General features: G+C 31.9%; 1 protein-coding gene across 2 annotated transcripts in view; it reads left to right on the forward strand.

The window, feature by feature from the left end:
* The first annotated feature begins 4,788 nt into the window (after positions 1 to 4,788).
* The window catches only part of LOC113548286 (calcium/calmodulin-dependent protein kinase type II subunit alpha-like), a 39,979-nt gene continuing 24,309 nt past the window's right edge, over positions 4,789 to 20,458 (forward strand). For both annotated transcript variants that reach the window (XM_026949087.1, XM_026949088.1), the window contains exon 1: positions 4,789 to 5,586. In XM_026949087.1, the coding sequence (XP_026804888.1) occupies positions 5,318 to 5,586 (269 nt within the window). In that variant the 5' untranslated portion in view covers positions 4,789 to 5,317. The remainder of the gene's footprint in view (positions 5,587 to 20,458) is intronic.

Here is a 20,458-nt window from a genome sequence, read left to right on the forward strand (position 1 = left end):
TGAGACGCGCGTCGTAGGCTGAATATTCGGTCCACCACGCGAATCCCGTCATAGTTTAACCAGTCTGCTGGGCAGAATTAAGACGAAGTCAAAATGTCAAAATAAACTGCAGCAGTATAACAGAGTGCGTTCGATTTCGACTCGCCCACCCGACGCGTGCAATAGGTGGCGCTATCGCGATATTATAATACTTTATGTATTATATTTCCGGAAAAACTTTTCGGGTGGGCGCTTGTTTATAGACGATGTGAGTTATCATTATACATAATATTATATTGTTGTAGTATGCGCGTGCGGCTATAGGCGTATTATAAAATATATAATATAATTACATTAACGGCGACACAGCTATAATAGTGTATACCTGCAGCAATAATATAATAATAACGTCCTACGACGACGACGCAACGACGTTGTTTGACAACCGGCACTGGGAAGATACGACTGTAGCAATGTCAGCATAAAAATTTATTTCGACGACCTTTTTGAATTTTGACGTGAAGCGTACATCTCCGAGATCAGTTAGACTGGTTGTCGTTGTTTTTGTTACTATCGCCGACGGAATAATATCATCACCATTTTTGTATTTATTCGCATACCTATATAAATCGTTTGCGACAAACCCGCATAAAATGAATATAGGTAGTTTATACATTTTTATATAACAATAATAATAATAATAATAATATAGGTAAGTACTACTACTTTAATGATTCGTAGTCCGACCATTTATCGTTTTGGAAATAGCGAACGACGAATTTCTCGGATACGATAATATCAATCGGTACAAATACGCCAATACCTGTCAAGTGTCTCGGGGAGGATACCTCGTGTCACTTAATTATTCGTTAAGAGTCATTACAAGTATTATCCCGTCATCCGTCCACGTCACCGGTACTATACCACGGTAGCTGACAGGCGGTGGTGATACTCTTCACTTAATTATGCAAATTAGCAAGTCGGTCAATTAACCGGTATTTGCAGCGAACATTTTATACGTTATTTACATTTTACGATAATATTTGAATATTTTTTGTTGTAAAAAAACAAATAAATGTTAATAACATATATTAACTTTTTGAATTGTATACTACAGAAATGAATGATAATAAGCATACACGTGTACAATGCGTACGTATAGGGATTAGGGATCATGAACCTTGTATTGTTTTCATCAAAGTTAATCTCTGTAAACATTTTTTTTTTATTTTTTTTTTAAAAGGCAGTGGTCATTGTGTGTGTTTGCCGACATGGAAGCATAAATTATTAATTACATGTTGGACTTGCAAACTATATGCATTATGCTCGTCTGTACGTCCCGTGTACAATACATGAATAACGTGTACGTCTAATTAATTATACATTAATGCTGAAGAGCAAGTACGATACTTTTTTTTTTCTTATTCGTATTGCTTCGATTGTGTTTGGCCAAATTAAAACTCCGATAACAATCGCATAAAAGGACAATTCAATTATTTGGTAGCGCCTCTAAGCCTGCAATGACTTCATTGTGATATTGTTTATTCTACAAACAACGGGGTGCCGCCAACAAGTATTCTGCTATAGACGTATTCTAAATCACGCACAAGATACATGTATTAATCAACCAATGACCCCGACATATTGAAAGTGCGCCAACTGACCATGCCTAAGCATGTGGGTGCACCAGTGGTACAGCGGTGAAATACAACTGGCCGTAACCATATTTTCCATTCATGGTTTCCACGAACACCGTTCTATCGAAATGTAATGCGATTTTGTTGTAAATTCAATAATATTCGAAAATACCTACATATTATAATATTATCATTTATGTCCCATTTGCACCACGGTTGACCGGCTACGAAAGAATTGTTTTATATAATATAATCTTTTATATTATTGGGATTCTGCAGGCTATCCCTCCTACGTAAACTCATCCGTCTGTTACATTTGTATATATTACTATGAAGTGAACTATTTACTTTAATAATATTCAATATTATTGTGTCGATATTATAATATATGAAATAACATGGTAACTATTAAATGGTAAATAAAAAATAAAGATATTGAAAATGAATACAACGATGACATTTTACCAAACATTAAATTATAATACCAGTATTATATAACAATAACCATACTATAGGTATGTAAACATTTAATAAAACTAATCTAAAAGTGTTAGATGCAAAGAACAACTGATTAAATCGTATACTATTTTAATAGTAATATTAGATTTAGAGAGAACATTATTAAAAATGTTTCTATCGATTTATTGTAATAACTAAAAACAGTGGCGTAAACTGGGGGTCGCACGGGGTCGCACTTGCAACCCCTGAAAATATCAAAAGGTCGCAAGAGTATCTTTTTGCGACTCCAAAAAAATCACGATTTCAGTTTTCAAAAAATTGAAATATCAATATAATAATAAATTAACTAATTTATATTTTGAGAACCAATGTTTAACTTTGTTTTGAAGCACTGGAATTATTATTATATTTATATCCTTTCCACAATTATTTATAGTTTTGTTATTAATCATTTTCTATTATTATACCAATATGTATATTTATTGTGATCGGCCGACTCGAGTCTCAATGGTAGCTGATAATAATTACAGAGGCCGCCGATTACTACTGCAGTAAATGATATTATTCCTTCAGTAAAAAACCAAGGCTCGGCAAGTTAATGGTTTTTTTTAACTCAGTTAAGTTGATATGCGTCAATAAGAAAAAGTAAAAGTTAAAAGTTTAATACAATTTTTGGTTAACTCAGTTAAATATTTTTTTTTATTCGTTACCGTACTTTATTTCTTATCAACACACAACTAAATTATAGACTATAATGTTTATATTTCAAACAACATACAGTATTTCTATATAGTATGTGTTTTAATTAATAGTGTTTAATTGTGTTTTATCTAACAATAGTCATCTAAATAATAGTTAAGGTGCCTAAAAGCTGAAAATAATTAATTTACATTATTAAATAAAATCTTTCATACAGATATTATTTGTGTGTTTGTAATAGAGTATTAGTGTATTTTTTAATAAAGAACCACAAAATATTTTATTAAATTGATAACAAGGTATTTAATATACATATTAAAAACAGTTCAGTTGTTTATATCATTATATAAATTCACAATGAAAATATTTTTTGACAAAAAAACGACTGAAATAGTGAATGTAAAAAAAAATAAATTAACTTATTTCTTAAAATGAAAGATAAATTCGTTAACTAAAAAATAAATTTAGTAAGTTAATAGTTAAGTAGTTTAATATTTTAAATCTATACTTATAATATATATATATATATTATATTGTATTAGGTATTGTGTTATACAAAAAATATAAATGGCAGCTGATTTGAAGCCTGCCCAACCTAAAAACTGATTGCAACCCTAACAATTTAGCCCAATTTACGCCACTGCTAAAAATGAATATTATCCGACTAGTTTATAAATTATGTAGCCATAATCGTATTTAAAACGATAAATATAGGTACACCGTGTCATCTAAATAATCCAAAGTTGAACAATAAATCTTTGTAACCACTTAAAACTCATTCAACGTTGAAATAATTGGTTTATACTCTAAAACTAAAAGTAAACATGACTCTTATTTGAGGTTTAATAAATGAACTTAATCAATCATCCATAAATATATATAAATATTTAGCTGACAGCGTTGCATTTCGATGTATAATTTTTTTTTTTAATTTGATATATTTTTTTATAACATAACCTGTTCAAATGAGTAGAATAATAAGTGAATGTGATGAGCGGAAAAAATACGTATTTCTCAGAATAAAGACGCTTCCAGTGAATGAACTTTGACAGGTATTTAATTAAAGTATACTATTGTTTGTTATATTATATTCGTTTGATTTTAGTTACGATAATACATGTTACTTTTTACTTCACGCGTTAGGATACTGTTCTCGTACAATAATATAATATAATACGTCCGATAGATCTTCATTCACGAAGGCACTGTATTGGAAGTGCCCGTCAACATTTTTATTCGTATAAAACGCGATTATATCGAAGAGCCGAAAACGCATATAACTTTCTGTATGAATTCAGTTCGACTTCAACACATTCCATAGTATTATGCATAGCCTTTCCGTTTCAATTTTACGCGATACTATAATTATATAGTATTTACAAATATATAATTATATGTACGGAATACCTTTACGACAAAACACGGTATAGATATCAGCAGCTATTATGTCTATTATGGCTACTTATTAAATGAAACAATATCGTGTAGACACTGATGTCGAGCCAATTGGATATTTCGTGTCATTGGAAATCCAGAAAACCGACCTCCGTCGAAAATGCGCTCTCGTATGCCTTGGTTTGAAACAGTCCCATACATCTATATTTGATGTGTGGTTGTGTGTGTGTGTGTGTGTACGGCCCACGGACACATTCCGAACGCGTCCGACCAAATACACAGAGTGTCGGAGAACACAATAAAATATATATTATATTATTAGAAGCTTCACCGTCGTTGTCGCCGACGTCTTACGTATTACAATATATTTTTATTTTGGTACAGATATTAATGATACCGTTATCGGGCTATACTATTAAAATAATAATGATATTAAAGGCACAAATTAATATTATCGTTATTGCCGCGGTGACGACACGACGTCGACATCAAAGCTCCCGCGCGGACGTCACCACCGCCGCCGCCGCCGTATATTCAGGTCGGTTCTCCCACTACGCGTCGTCCGGCACAGCCTCAGCGCGCGCGCTCCTATAGATCACCTCTATCACCGCCACCGGGACTTAACCGCGGCAGTTTGTTTGCGTACGCGGTCAACTGTAGTCGACGTCTCTCGACGAGGATATGCCGTTTCTGGTGGTCACAAACCATTGCAAGTATTGTTTACATGATTATTTCGGTCGTCATCGTAGGTATTACAGAGTCCGGTGAATCACGTTTTCGCAGTCGTTCCTTATAGTGATTTCATAGGCCGCCCCTACGTCGAATTCGGACGTTTTCGTAGTCGTTCGTCGGAGTACGCGTAATTTTATAAAACATCTCGATTTCGAGTTCGCGCGCGATTTTTTTTTTGTTTTTGTTTTTCCCTGGTTTTTCGGAGAATATTTTCAATCCGCTGCCGAACAAACAAGCAAACGCGTCCGCGGTCTCCAAGACGTTTCTCATTAGCTAGCGGTGTTGTTTTCGAGACCCGTTAATTTTTATTATTTTTATCGTTATCACTGCCGTTTTACGATTTTTTTATTACCTAAATTACATTTCAACAAATTGATCCCGAGTACCGCGTCGGTGTTCACACATATACGCAAACTATGTTGATATACCCGACGGCGGGCAGCGGGGCGATCAGTAGCCGTATGAACGCGTCAGGCCAAAAAGGCGGCCGAGCCGCAGCTAAGGGTGCAGTGCAGCGCAAGGCGGAGGCCAACAAGACCAAGAGCAGTAGTAAACAGACGGTGCTGTGGAAGCACGCGGACGTCGAACAGGGAGTGGTCGTGGTCGACGAAAAACAGCTAATGCGTCTGGTCAAGACAGAACCCATCGAGAACTATTACCGATTGGACAGCGAACCATTCGCCAAGTAAGTTTCTAGAAATAATATCATATTGATTATATAGATATAACTGTAAAAAATTATAATGTAGAAATAAGTAATGTATGATCAAATATATAAATAACTCGTTACTCAATATATAGCAAAAGTATATTTCTAATGACTAGTTCGATTCATAACCGTGTATGAATATTTATTATATAATTTGATTATAATATTTTATTCATTTTTCATATAATAACATTACATTAATAACCGACTGTAAAACATGATGATTTTTCCCGAGAAAATATGAACAAATATAAAGTACGGTAATATATTGGTGTATCTCAGTTATAACGTACTTCATTTCATAGCCAATAAATTTATATGTCAGTATATCTAACTTTGCTAACTTAATCGACCGAGATAGGTGAGTTTCACGTGAATAGAATTAGATATGACATTCGATATATTTTTTAGTGTAGTTTAAGCTATACTCTCTAAATATTTCTGTTATCTTTGAGAACAATTTCTAAAAAGTTTATCAAAGTAATTTTTGATTCTATTAGCTACAAATGTAAGAACAGTAATCAATAACAACCTTATGTATACCTATTTTTAAATAAAAAAAATTTGAATATTGATAACAAAAAGTAAAATTTATACGTGAGTTACCTATATTGGTTAAAAGCGGAACTAAAAACACTCCCCGAGTTTCAAAAGTATATGCATGCAAAACTTGATATCAATTGGTTCAATAATTTCTAAGTCTATAAGCCTCAACAAAATATATATTTATACATACATATATAATGTATTTAATATATATATATATATATATTATACATAGAAAAAGAGAAAGAGAGATAGAAATTATAAATGCGAATAATATTAAAATGTACCACCTGCTGTGATGTGATTGCCTCTGCCTAGCTTCATCATAAATACGCCTCTGTCTATGCTCGCTCAAAAATCGGTTGCAACTTTCCACAATATGATTTTAATCAGTTTATAAATTTTATATTTACTAATTTGTGTAGAAAAAATAAATATCTACACTAATTTGCGTTGTACTATTATGTTTACTTATACTTATCAAAATTAAATATATATTATTATTACATAATATAAACATAATATATACGATCAATTAAATAGTATATCTGCCTGCTTAGTCCATTCTATTTATTTTGTGCGATAACTAAGTAAATAGACATTATTAAATTTATTGATAATTCTCAAAACAATTTTTGCCTACGTTCATCTTCAGGCCTCAGGAGGGGTACATCTGCTTAATCTACACGACCCCTTATAGTTTCATCAATGTTCGCTATTTAATTTTTTATATAAATATCTATTATATTATAATAAGTGTTTGGTTATAAATTCTCCAACAACAAGACTAATATTCGGTATAGTATGATATCATACAGTTTGTAAATTAACTATAGAAAATGACCAAAATATTTTAATAGGTACGAGTATATACATCGATTTTTAAAAGATAATTCTAAATAATTAAATTGATTAAATTATGAATAAATATTAACTTAGGATTACAATTATACTTAATATAATGTATAAGCTTGTATCAATAAATAATTCCAATACTCTTTCAGTGTACATATTAGACTTATGAAATAATTAATTAAAAACCAGTAAACCAATAATTACGAATTTTTATAAAGATTATTACGTAATTTCTATACGATTCTCATTCATAAATACTTAACAGTTAACACTAATGTAAAACGATACTTTTACAGTATAACATAAGCAACTTGAATACAACGTACGTCATTCGAGTAAAATAATCTACTAAGGATAAATTATGTTATGTTTAGCTCTTGAGATAACATACGAAAAATTAATATTATTATTATCCCAATACTTAATTTATTTTTATTACAAACAGATTTCTAAGACTTGATTTAAATATAATATAACAACATGTTGTACCCATGTCTATGACTAAATACTTTCAGTTTTCCTTGGATATTTAACCTATTATACCATGTTGATATTTTAAAATCAGGTTCATAATTGAATAGGATAATTATTATTAATTATACATTAAATTATGATAATTATAGCGTATTAACAAGACGTTAATTGTAGTATTATTAAAGATTTTGAAATTTCGAAGTTGATTTGTATTATCAATAGGTACTATAGTATATAATTTAAAACATGACGTATATATTTACTAGAAACCTTTACCGAGTATTAATGTCTTGTTAAGACACGTTATAATGTTAATTGGACATTATAATTACTTTAAACGTTCGACTTTGGTCTCTAGTTTTATAAAAAAAATTTGCATGAAAGTATGCGTGGATTATAATTACTTTAGTTCTTGAAATGGGACGAGGAAGTCACAATTGTAACAATGGTTATTTCACGTTCCTCACGTTCTATATCGTCACCGGTCACCGTGTAAATTTCAAAATTGCATGTTCGTTATTTGCAGTGCTTATACACGGAGTACGCAAACGCAAAAAAAAAACGCGTGTCTTATACTCTTTGTATTCTACATAATATATATATATATACTATATTTATAGTATATATATTTATATATACTATAAATGAAATACGATGTTTATCATTTTTTTCCTCTTATCGTTTTTATCGACATTTTATTATTATATACTTCGTCGGGCTAATTGATTATTATATGGGATTCGAACAATGTTTTTTTTCTATTTTTTTTTTCTTGCCTTCCGTCCGTGTCGGACACACGACTGACATGCCGAGGACGAAACTGTCAATACATTATTGCGGACACGTATCAGGCCGGCGTATAGTTACGTATGCACGGCTCGATCTCAGCGCGGCAGATCCATCCGACTCTACGACCTCTTTGGTAATTAACGAAAAACAACTATACCGGAATCGTGTACAAGGATATATTATCGTCGTGTGCGTACATCACATACTTGCGCACAAGTACACACACACACTCGTGTATATTTACTGATATTTTACACGCGCGCGCGCGCGTGTGTGTGTGTGTATATATACAGTGGCTGCTGCAACCGTGACAATTATTATACGGATGTCTCGTGCCATGACACCAGGGATTCACCCCGATAATACGACTATACCGACGACCGTTTAATGATCCATTACGTCGCACGTCTTGTTCGTTTATGTAGCATGTGTGTGTACGAGAACCCAAATTTGGTTATAACTTGGTTATAATCCCTTATACGTGCAACAGGGGCCATTTGCGCTTTTTTAGACAAATCGACGTATATACCTACTCTCCGTGATGTCTAGACTACGCCGCCGCGGGTATATCAATCTCGCGAAACACCGGTCTGCGGACTATTATTATAACGACATTAATCGAGCGTACAACTACATAAATATTGTGTTGCGGGGTCGTCATATTAACATCGTATTTTACGAGACAACGCGGCGTCCCATGATTTTTATCAAAAGGAAAAATATTATATTTTTATGAGACGATCGAGCGTGATACGCGTGTTTACCCGAGGGTGCGTTATGGCGAAATAGGAAGTATACGCACAAACAAAACCGTATTAGAAAAAAAAAAAATTACAATAAATGAAAAAAAAAACCCCTTTAGCAATGCCGTCGAGTTCGCTTGTATATAATATATAATAATGATATAATATCATTATCATCGTAATCATAAAAATGATCATGATGTGACGACAATTAGTTCCTGGAAAACACTATTAAGGTTCGTCCTTGCAATGAAAACCCGATTCACCTCGTGGCGTTAGCGAGACGGTTGCAAAAACAAAATGGGTCATCGACTATATTATAACATAATAGTACGCGCGCGCGTGAATATTAACGCGTATATTATACACTATTATAATAATAGTAATAATGTTAGTACACGATATTATATTATTCAGTAAGTTATATCGATTCTCGCAGACTACTGTCACAAATGTATTACGCTCGAGCACGTGTACGGAAGCTTTATGCATTTGCACATATTAACCAGTGTGGCTGAGACGATAAGACATTAAATCGTATGATCCTGAAAGTCCAAAAGTAGGAGTGAAGAGATGGGGGAAGAGGGGCGTGCACTAATAATTGTCATGGCGTTCTCGGCGGCCGTCGCTTGTCCTTATTAGCCTTTAATGGTACATACTTAAACATTATTAAATTTTATTTATCATATTATGTAATATAATATGAATATCGGGGACTAGAGCTTTTTGAGTTTTTTTGATATTCGGTTCGGTAAATATAAATAAAGCAATAAATACAGTTCCGGTTTCAGCGTGGTGCTAGAACATAATCTATTATAATATTTTTCATAAAAAATCCATAAATATTGATACTTATATTCAAAATCAAAAATATCAAGTGTTTTGGTTGATGACTGATTTGAACAGTGCCAATATAATTTAACACGGATACGAAAACAATCACGGTCAGAAACATCGGGAAATTCTTTGAGAACTATCGGTAGCCATCAAAATATAGGCACCGGTTTCTGTTTTTAAAATATTTAAATCAGGGATCCGGTGAAGTTCTGATTTCAGAAATGTTTATATACGGTAAATTTCTACGGTTACAGTTCATAATTCAATTGAATAATATGCTGTACGTTGGAAAATTCTCAAGTCAGAACGAAATAACGCGGTATAATAAATAAATCTTCAAAAATCAGAATAACTTGGTCTTTGGAATCATTAAAACACTCTGGTACGCAGACTATGCACTAATTATTTTTCCACCCTCAAACACAAGTTACGACAAGTTTACTCGAATTTAATAACAGATTAGATATTAAATCTAAATTATATACTTTTGACAATCTAGAACAAAAATGAATCGTTTATAGAGCCCACGAAATGCAGGAGAATTGTATGCCGTGTATAGCGTTATATTAATCCACGTGAACACGAACAACGTGTCGCATTCAATACGTTTTGAGCCGTCTGCCGATATAAATAATATATATTCTGTGTTTAAATAATTAGCGATGTATTCACCTGCATCCAAGCATCCAAGACAAGCAAATCAATTCTGTCAACAGCTGTTATATATTATATTTATATATTATGTGCGCGCGTTTGTACATACTTATGTGCTGGCTAAAGGCGCATATATTACATGTACGCGTATAATGTATATACCTACCATTCAATGCAAGTCGCGTGGAAGTACAATAAAATATACGGCGAGACGTACCTACATAATATAAGATTTGTATTCGTCCTACACGTGGCTATACGACCTAAGTATATTATAAGTGTGGTACCTATTCCGTGTACGCGTAAAAAAAAATTTGCGCGTGTCTCTCCGGCTGCTACATCGGCGAACGGGTTTCGGCCGTGCCTGCTTACACGTCACGCGTATATATTATAAATTATTAAATATAACGTATAGGTTGTTTGTAACGTATAGTGTGTGTGTGTTTTAGTTTCGGGCCCCGATAAACTCTCACCGTGTACAGGTTACCTACGCGATATAAATATTATATTAAACTATATTATACATAAATATTGTACGGTTAATCTTAATCGTCGTATCGGATGACCGGATGATCGCCATGATGGTTCCTTATTGATAATTGAAGTTCTGGCAAAAAATTATAAATACTCACTAAACAATTAATTGCAAACGTATTTCAACAAAATGTTATCAACCCTCCCCCTCCCCCAAACTGAAACTTAATGGAAAACTATAGTCTATGTTATGTACAAAAGTGTCGGTATAATAATATATAATCATTATGTTTCATAACAATATTGTACGCACCCACGCTCTGTATTTATACGTACCTGTACAGTACTACCCAAATAATATAGACATGCAGCGAATCGAGTACGATATTGGAGGTAATTTTATATTTTAAAATTATTATATCAGTATATAATATATATATGAGTATAATTCAATAACAGCGGATCTCACGCGGAATACGCAGTGCAGTCTGCACTGTACGCATGGGGATGATGTTGATTTGGACATCAATTAACGCGCGAGTGCAGGTATTTTTCACACGCGAAACGCCGGTTGTATACAAATTATTTATATTTTTAATAAAATATATCTTTGTACGAGATCGTCAATATGCCATCGAGGAGATGACTAATGACTGCTAGCTCACGACAGACGGCACCATACCGCATACATCAATATATTACGTAAACACAGCCATTAATGTGTGCTCTTTATACATAAATGCGAGGACCTGTGTTCAAATAATTCTATATATATTTTTTTTTTTAGAAATATTTTTTAAAAATATTGACGAGAGCTAATCGGCTATGATTTGAAATTCATATGATTTTATATAATTACTAAATAAAAAAAAAAGATAAATAATGTTGATTTATTTGGTTTAGACTTGAGACAATATGAATATAAAAATAATTAACTATTAATAGTATAATATACAATACATAGCTATTAGCTACAGTATAGGTACTTCTCGTATGGGATACTAAAATTAAATCACGTGTAATCAAATATTAATATATTGCATTATCAATATTTCATTTGAATGTTAAATTATTTTTCTTGATAAAGGAAAAATGTAAACATGTGTGCTAATTTTTAGCTCGAAGGTCTGTTTTTATCCATTTTGATTTAATTTGTTTTTAAGAGTTCAGCGACACCTTTACATAGACATTAGATGATTTACGTTCTTCAACACCAATTTTATTTTGTTATAGATTACCTATTACAAAATCTAGATGTAAGAATATCTGTTACTATGTTATTTTATTTTCGATGTTTTCATTTTGAAACTATAGTGATATGAGTAAATACATTTTAATAGTTTAAACACATGTAACTTACATTTAATCCAGATATAAAATAACAACGATGTATTAACAGAGATAATAGTTAAATTCACTTTAATATCGACACTTATAATAATAACAAAATAATTTCTGCTGAATGTAAATTTTCTAATTGTACGTATTCAAGACGATGACAACTTACGTATAAGTGGATAAGACATTCTCAATAATATAATCAATTCATTTATCGACAAATTCAACCGTATATTTATTTAAAATAAACGAATAAAATATACATTAAAATGTTTATTATAAAGTTAAGTACCTGTAAATCGTGCAATTTATCAACACTGTTATCTAGGTATACATGTACATATATACAATTATGTATGCGTGATGTGTACCGTACACCTCCGCGTAGTACCTATAGGCCGTTCTAACTGGTGTGTCTACACGCGCACGCGTCTTCGTGTAAATTGTGCGCACGTCGCATAACATATCGTTTTTGCATATAATAAGTACGACAGTGTATATATAGATATAAATATATAATTAACTGTCTTTCGTTTTCGATTCTTTTTGGGGCGATTTTATTTTTCCAAAAAGTGGTTTTGATTTCCCACTCCCTCCACGATAATTTGTAAGACCAAATGTGTCTGACGCATGTTACTATTCGTTTTAAGGGATAGATTCAGATTTAGATAGAGCGTGCAAGCCTCCCAACTTGGATGGTACTTCGCGGTGTAGCTCGTTTTCATTCGTTTTAAAAATCATTGGATACTAATACTGCTATATAACGTTGATTATAGTTTATATTATTTTCTTTGAGGATTTTTTTCTTAAATTTACTACTGTTTTTGATTTGTATTTGATACTATTTGATTACAATCTTAAACGACGTACAGAACATCGAAAAACATCAAATCTCGGATGAAGGAAGTTCATATTATCGTTAATCGTTTCGGCATAGCAAGAATTTGGATTATATAGTACACATAAATACTGGGGCGTGACAGGTAATCCGGGGAGAATAAAAAAAATAAAATATTTAAAGATTCGACGAGGTAGTGGGCGATTGTTTAACACCGCGCGATATCTCAACGTCACCAAATATGTACAATTTCAATTAAGATTTTCTATAACATGCGCCGCGCCGTAGTTTTTGCACACGCAGCACGTCGATTCGAAATGCCACCATCGTCCGTACATAATATAATAATGTATAGTAAAATTAATAATATAATTTCGGCTGTTGGCTAACGGACATAACGGGTGCGACGATAATAATTATTACTTTTTGTCAGGAAATTCGCAAACCGCGCATATTACATACAACGCCTACGCGCCAAAACACACATTATACGCGCGTGTTATAAACTATCATTATTATTATTAGCAATATTAATATTCCGGACGCGATGATTTCAACCGAAAAATTCCGAAAAATTCTGAATAATATCGTAAAACAACATAAGTACGCGCGTGTAATATATTATTATATAAATCTTACACTCTGCGGCGGACTTGGCACGGTGAACACATCGATCACGGTACAATATAATATTACATATTATAAATTTCATACACAGCATACATTGTATATTATATTATATAGCTGTGTGCACAGATGATGATGATGATGATGTACAGCGTTTGCAGTTTCTCACGCCCATCTCTTTGTTTCGCGATCACGGTTTTCTTACGAAAAAAAAAAATTCTGCCCGACTGGGACACTCCTGCGTGCGTGCGGCGGCGGCGGGTACATATTATCATAATAAATAATAGTACAATCATACGTATATTGTGTGTATGTCATAATAATATTAAAATTTGTAATTTCCCTCCGCGCGACATCGAATACGCCAATAATAAGGTCTGTATACCGCGATGCTATAATCATTTTATAATGAACTTGATATTTATTAAATAGGTACATAATATTTAATCATATTTTTTTATTATGTATACATGTTTAATTTGTTTTTTTTTCATAGTCTATTTTGCGAAATTTTTTACGTGGTTTAACTACGTATTATAATATATTCTTACGGTTTTTAATAGTTTTGTTTATTCCTATAATACGTCGTTGTTCCCACATCCGAATCGACGTAAATCGACGTAAATTACTATTCTCAGGTGCAATTACTCCGTGTTTATAATGTATATTAATAATATTGTCTACCACACAATTACTATGCGCGATGTGTTTAGTATGATATAGTTACAACGAACGCGCGCGCATATATAGGTAATAATATTATTCATAGCCACATAGGTACAGCATCATTCGACCGCCGACTACCGAAGAGTGTATATTACACTCTTATTATTATTATAACGTCATTACGATATAAACACTCGATAAACCACGCACTGGACTTATCTGCACACTTTATCATAATAATGATAATAATATTGTAGTACGCGAATGCCCACTGATTTAATGCGGTCGGTGTATGCCCACGCGAATTATACAGTATCATATATTCATATATATATATGTTATTATATCAATAATATTATATAGCGATTATTTTCATTTTTCATCCACATTACTGTTATTATTATCATTATTTACTAAGTTGATTTGTCAACAAAAAATAATAAAAAAAATAATAACGCCAATAACTACTACCAATAATTTCTCGTGATGTCTATATGGTTTATTTTACAACTCAATCGAAACAATTATTATAATAATATTGTTGCTACGTCGCAGCTGTCGTATACAAATATTTAATATTATAATAATAATTAGGTCTATCCACTTGCGTTCTATGTTTTTTATACCTATATTAAGTGCTTTATCACTGTTTTACGTCGAAATACGATTACATATTATTGTTTCAATATAATTTCGGCCAATATGAAGTATATTAAATATTTGCCCTTTTGGCTTATGATTATGTCCTTGCAATACTACTATACATAAAAGAAGAAAAAATAATATAAAAATATTTAAATTTAACTATGAATTTATATATTGTTCTTCTATTTTTTATTTAAATATGATAGAAACTATAAAACTACATATTGTATTTTTTTTTTTAAACTTGCCTATATACTCATAAGCAGTTTTATAATTTCTTAAATAATTTCAAATGCCGATTGATTAATTGTAACACTAGCTATAAAATAAATAAATAAATAGTTTTCGATCCGTACACCACTCAAATTATAATTTGTTTTGACAATTATCTTAATATTAGTTGTAATAGTTAAGAATACTTACTAACAATATGGTATTCATTGCCAAATTCGTTTTGTAGCTAACCGTTGAAGTCTTCACATCATTGGACACGTCAACAACTCGAATGTGACAATATTGAGAATAATCATTTATTAGTAATAAATGATAATTCTCAATAAATGTATTAAATATAATATAATAAATTTTAATAAATTATTACAATAAAATTAATTTACGTAAAACATTATAAAATATGTATTCCGTGAGAATAAAATTGAAAAAAAAAGTATACAATGTTTTGTTTTTTAATGGATATGTGTACGGAATAATTGCTAATGCAAACAAGTGTTTAAGGTATAATAATACATGATTTTATATTATAAACGACAATGTCGCATTGTTTTCGGGAAATAAAAAATTATACGGTCTTCCGATTGATGATAAGATATCGTTGCTGACGGTCTTTTATGCCGTTTTGCATAATAATATAATATTAAAATCTTCTCGTTAGCCGATCAAGAGATGATAAAAAAAAACAAGACAAAAAACAGCCCCCGACTCGGTGACTATGGTCCACGGCCAACCAGTCCTATATAGGCACGTAACTAACCTATAGTATAATAATATTAATAGTATATTGATTACGGTGTTGAAGTCATGAGCGAGAAAAGGCGGAGTTTTTCGCTGGAGCTAATAATTATCATACCGCCATCACACGGTCAAATATAATAATATCAACGTGTGCGGCGGTGGCCGCATGTAACACGATATACCCATAAATAGTGCGATGACATTTCTTTCGGAAACTCATCCACTGACGGATCGAAACGACCGTCATTATAAATTAGATACATAATTATATATATATATATATTGCAACAAGTAAGTACTTACACGGTCGCGGGTCATACGGCGGTGACGGAACGTTGAAAAAATAATAACACACCCGTCGCCGTCTGTGTATGATATTGTATACAGGTATAATATGTTGTGAATAGTTATGATAGTCGTGGTAATGGATATGACTCCAAGGAATTCGGTAGCTATAATATGATGTTTTTTTTTTTTATCGTCTGTCGTATTAATAATTATAATTATTGTCAGGCTTCAGCTTTGATATTAAATGCATCGCGCCTTTCGGGAACGTGAGCACGTACCTGTTTAATAAATACACGTTCGTTATTATCACTGACGTGTGCCACAAGTGGTATTTTAAGATTTTTTACTTTTTTCTTCTGTTTCGTCGAAATACCATCATAATAAACGCTAACACACACACACACACACATACATGCACGTGCTCGCGAAAAAACACGCGCGGACATTGCACACGGTGACCTATATATTTGCGTGGGGTCGGTCAATCGCTGACGAGGAGACGCCGAAACGAAAAAAAAACACATATGTTTAACCTCGCTGAGTTCGCCAAGACGAAGACGGTGAGACTAGGTCTTTACGTTGTTGACGACTTCGGGTGTGTCACGGACTAGATGTGGGTGCAAAAGCCCTTCGGTGATATTCGACGGTATATTATCGTGTATATGAGTGTGTGTACGTGTAGTATGACTGCCACAGTTAGGCCTCTCTAATTTTATTTTTTTATAACCTGCGCGTACGAACAGCTTATATTTCGTACATTTCGTCATTAAAATATAGTTAATGTATTATATCGCCGTACATTCTGATATTCGTATGATATAAATTCTGTGAAAGCGCTCAAATATATCTAAAATAAATACAAAAACAAATAATATAACATTATATAGTTTAATCAATTATTCATTGACAATTCGAATAGAAAAAAACGATTTCGTTACACGATTTTACTTGTACGATTTCTAAAGGTGCTGCGATCGAAACATTTTTAGCACTATTTTTTCGCAAAAATGTATTCATCAACAAAAAATAATCCACTCAAGTCTTATAATCTGAAACATATGCAATAGTTTAAAGGAAAGTGTATAAGTAATATAAAATTGTGATTTTTTTGGTAAAGAATAATGATGATATCTTATTGCAATATTAATAAAATAAAAATAAAAATATTATCTTCTGAATATTAAATTACACGAGGCTATAATAATATATTCTCCACTAAAATGGGTTCACAATTGATTAGTACAATCGTGAAATGTATTTCCTAAAACCAACTTTATGTAGACTATTTTTTAAGTATTTTTTCTATATCCATATTTAAGTGAAGCCTCCATTTCTGATACGTTCTATTTTATTATATTATAATTTCTAATATTTTTTTTTCGTGATTTCACAATACTATTTCTGAACTGCACCAACACTCTCAGTATAGACTTCATTATAAAAATATAGTATATACGCACCTGCTGATAATAAATTAGTATCAAATCAATCAATTTTCCATCAAGTTATTCTGGTATACGCCAAAGAATGTTTTGTTTACCGCAACGGATAAAATAACTAGGTACTTAAGATGACTATCTTCAAAATTGAAGAATATAATATTTTATTCCTGTGCATGTATCAGGGACTAGAACCGTACCGAAAAGAACCGGTTTTAGAACCAAAACCCTTTGAATTTTGAGAACCGGAACCTCACCGAAACCCTAATTTAAATTAATTTAAAAACCGGAACCTTACCGGAACCGTTGAAATACCGAATATTGATACAATAAGTGGTAATTAGTAAATTATACGTAACAATTAAAGTATAAACTAAATAAATAAAGTTAAAAAAAAACAAAAAGAATTATGTTTAATCTTTAATTTACTTAACATTAATAGTGTTAACCAATTATTTTACTTATTTAGTCTTTTCCTTTGACCTAAACAATTAGTAGGATATCTGGTTGAAAATTTATATTGACCTGTCATAATTGATGCCAATTGACACTACTAATATTTTATATTTTTTAAAAAATCGACAAAACCAAATTTTTTTTTACAGAAGTATAAAACCAAAACAGAAAACGTATTTTTCATTTTTTAGGAACCGAAAGAAACCGAAACCCAAATTTAAAAACCCAAAAAGAACCGGAATCTAAATTTTTATTTTTTTAGGAACCTAACCGAAACCAGAATCGTAAAAATCATTAAGGTTCCAGTCCCTAGCATATATACAATAGAAATATCACCAGATGTCTTGATCGTGGAATGTAGAGATAATAGTAGAAAAATGAATGTTTACTAAAATATAATCGAAAACACAAGACACGATTATTATGGTAATTTCTTTTCTCGAAAACCACACGTATTGAAACGACAATGTGTTTGCTTATAGTGAGATGTGAATTAAAGTTTTTTTTAGTTTGTTGAAACGTTTGTATAATATACGCATTATATCTATAATGTTTAATCGTGAGATAATTACGGACCATATTTGGGCGTTTGTATGCGTTCTTGTTGCGCAGATGTTGCGTGAATTTTAGTGGAGCAATGAGCAAGTTGATTGACAGACAACCAGCTATGTATTGTATACGTGTATATAATAAATTGGCCTGCGCAGTATTTCGTAGGCAATAAATTATCGCGAGTCGCAATTATAATTATTATTATACGAGTTTTTTTCTTTAATAATATGAAGTGTGAAACGTCTGAGAATCGCGATTTCTTATTTACAATGCGTACGACATTTTCCTGATTATTGTTTCACCGAGAACGTTTTCATTAAATCATATATATAATATATAATATATAAATATATAAGTATACAGCGGTATAGCTATATCATAGATGCCAGGACACTTGTTCACACCCATATACGCTTTTATTATTAGTATATAATTATTATACTATATTATCTTACAATTATATTATAGTCACATAGTCGTGTTTGTGTGTGTGTGTGTGTGTGTGTGTGTATATATATAAATGGTGTAACATCCGTTCTCGCGGATTTTGAAAAAAAATTATATTCTCTCGCGATGCCTTTAAACGTCCATAACATTTGTAGTACGTGTGTAGTATTATTGCCATACGTTATAATAATAATATGTTACATATATATAAGTATAGTCTTGAAAAAACGTTGCCTTTTATGAAGTATAGATGTTAGGTATAACTAACGCGTTTTGCAGATACTGCAGAATATAAAAACTGTAAAAACGTATAGGTACTATGAATATTAAAATAAACGCCAATCGATGTTTGAAGTTTCAAACATTTTAACTCAATTTGATGAAATAACAAATTTTCTGTTATACACGGTACAGACATGCGGCATTATTATCCAGTCTGACAAATGCGCTACTGCAGTAAAAATGCTCATATAGTAATACGGCATTAACGCGTATACTCGTATGATGTCGACTGTATAGAGTAGATACGATTGACAAGACTCCAGGCCATTTCCACCGGTACGAAATACAATATATTATTATATATATATTACGTATAGAACGAAACGCGTGATCCCAAGTGCATATTTATTATTTTGTCACGACCGTCCGCGGAAACCTATATCGGATTTCAGTCTATATACGATCCGAAAAACTTATTTTACGGCGGCTGTGGAAATGGTCGGTGGCGTATAAGATTTCAGTAAAACGTATTTAGTTTGTCATCATCCGGTTGTCGTGCTGTAGCCGTGTCATCTGTACATAAATCGTATAATAATATCATAATATATTACGTATACGGTATACACGCATATTGAAATACATGGCGCCCGTTAAATAATGACATACTACGCACTATTACATACCTACGGCGCGGCGGACTACTCCAAGGCCCAAGGCTCAAACTATATAATATTATTATAATAATTTATAATCATGTATATATAATATGATGTGTACGGATTGACCGGCCACGACGACCGATGACATATATAGTAATAATGATAAATGATAATATATCGTTATATCGTAATTTGTAATGATACTGTTCGCGGTTTACATAGGTACGGGTATAAATGTGCTACACCAGCAGAAAAATGTCCGTGCGCTCACGGAATAAAAATATTTACTATTTATTAATAACTTTTACGATACAATATACGTAGTAT

The sequence above is a fragment of the Rhopalosiphum maidis genome, chromosome 1, assembly GCF_003676215.2.
Source record: "Rhopalosiphum maidis isolate BTI-1 chromosome 1, ASM367621v3, whole genome shotgun sequence".
Taxonomy (NCBI): Eukaryota; Metazoa; Arthropoda; class Insecta; order Hemiptera; family Aphididae; genus Rhopalosiphum; species Rhopalosiphum maidis.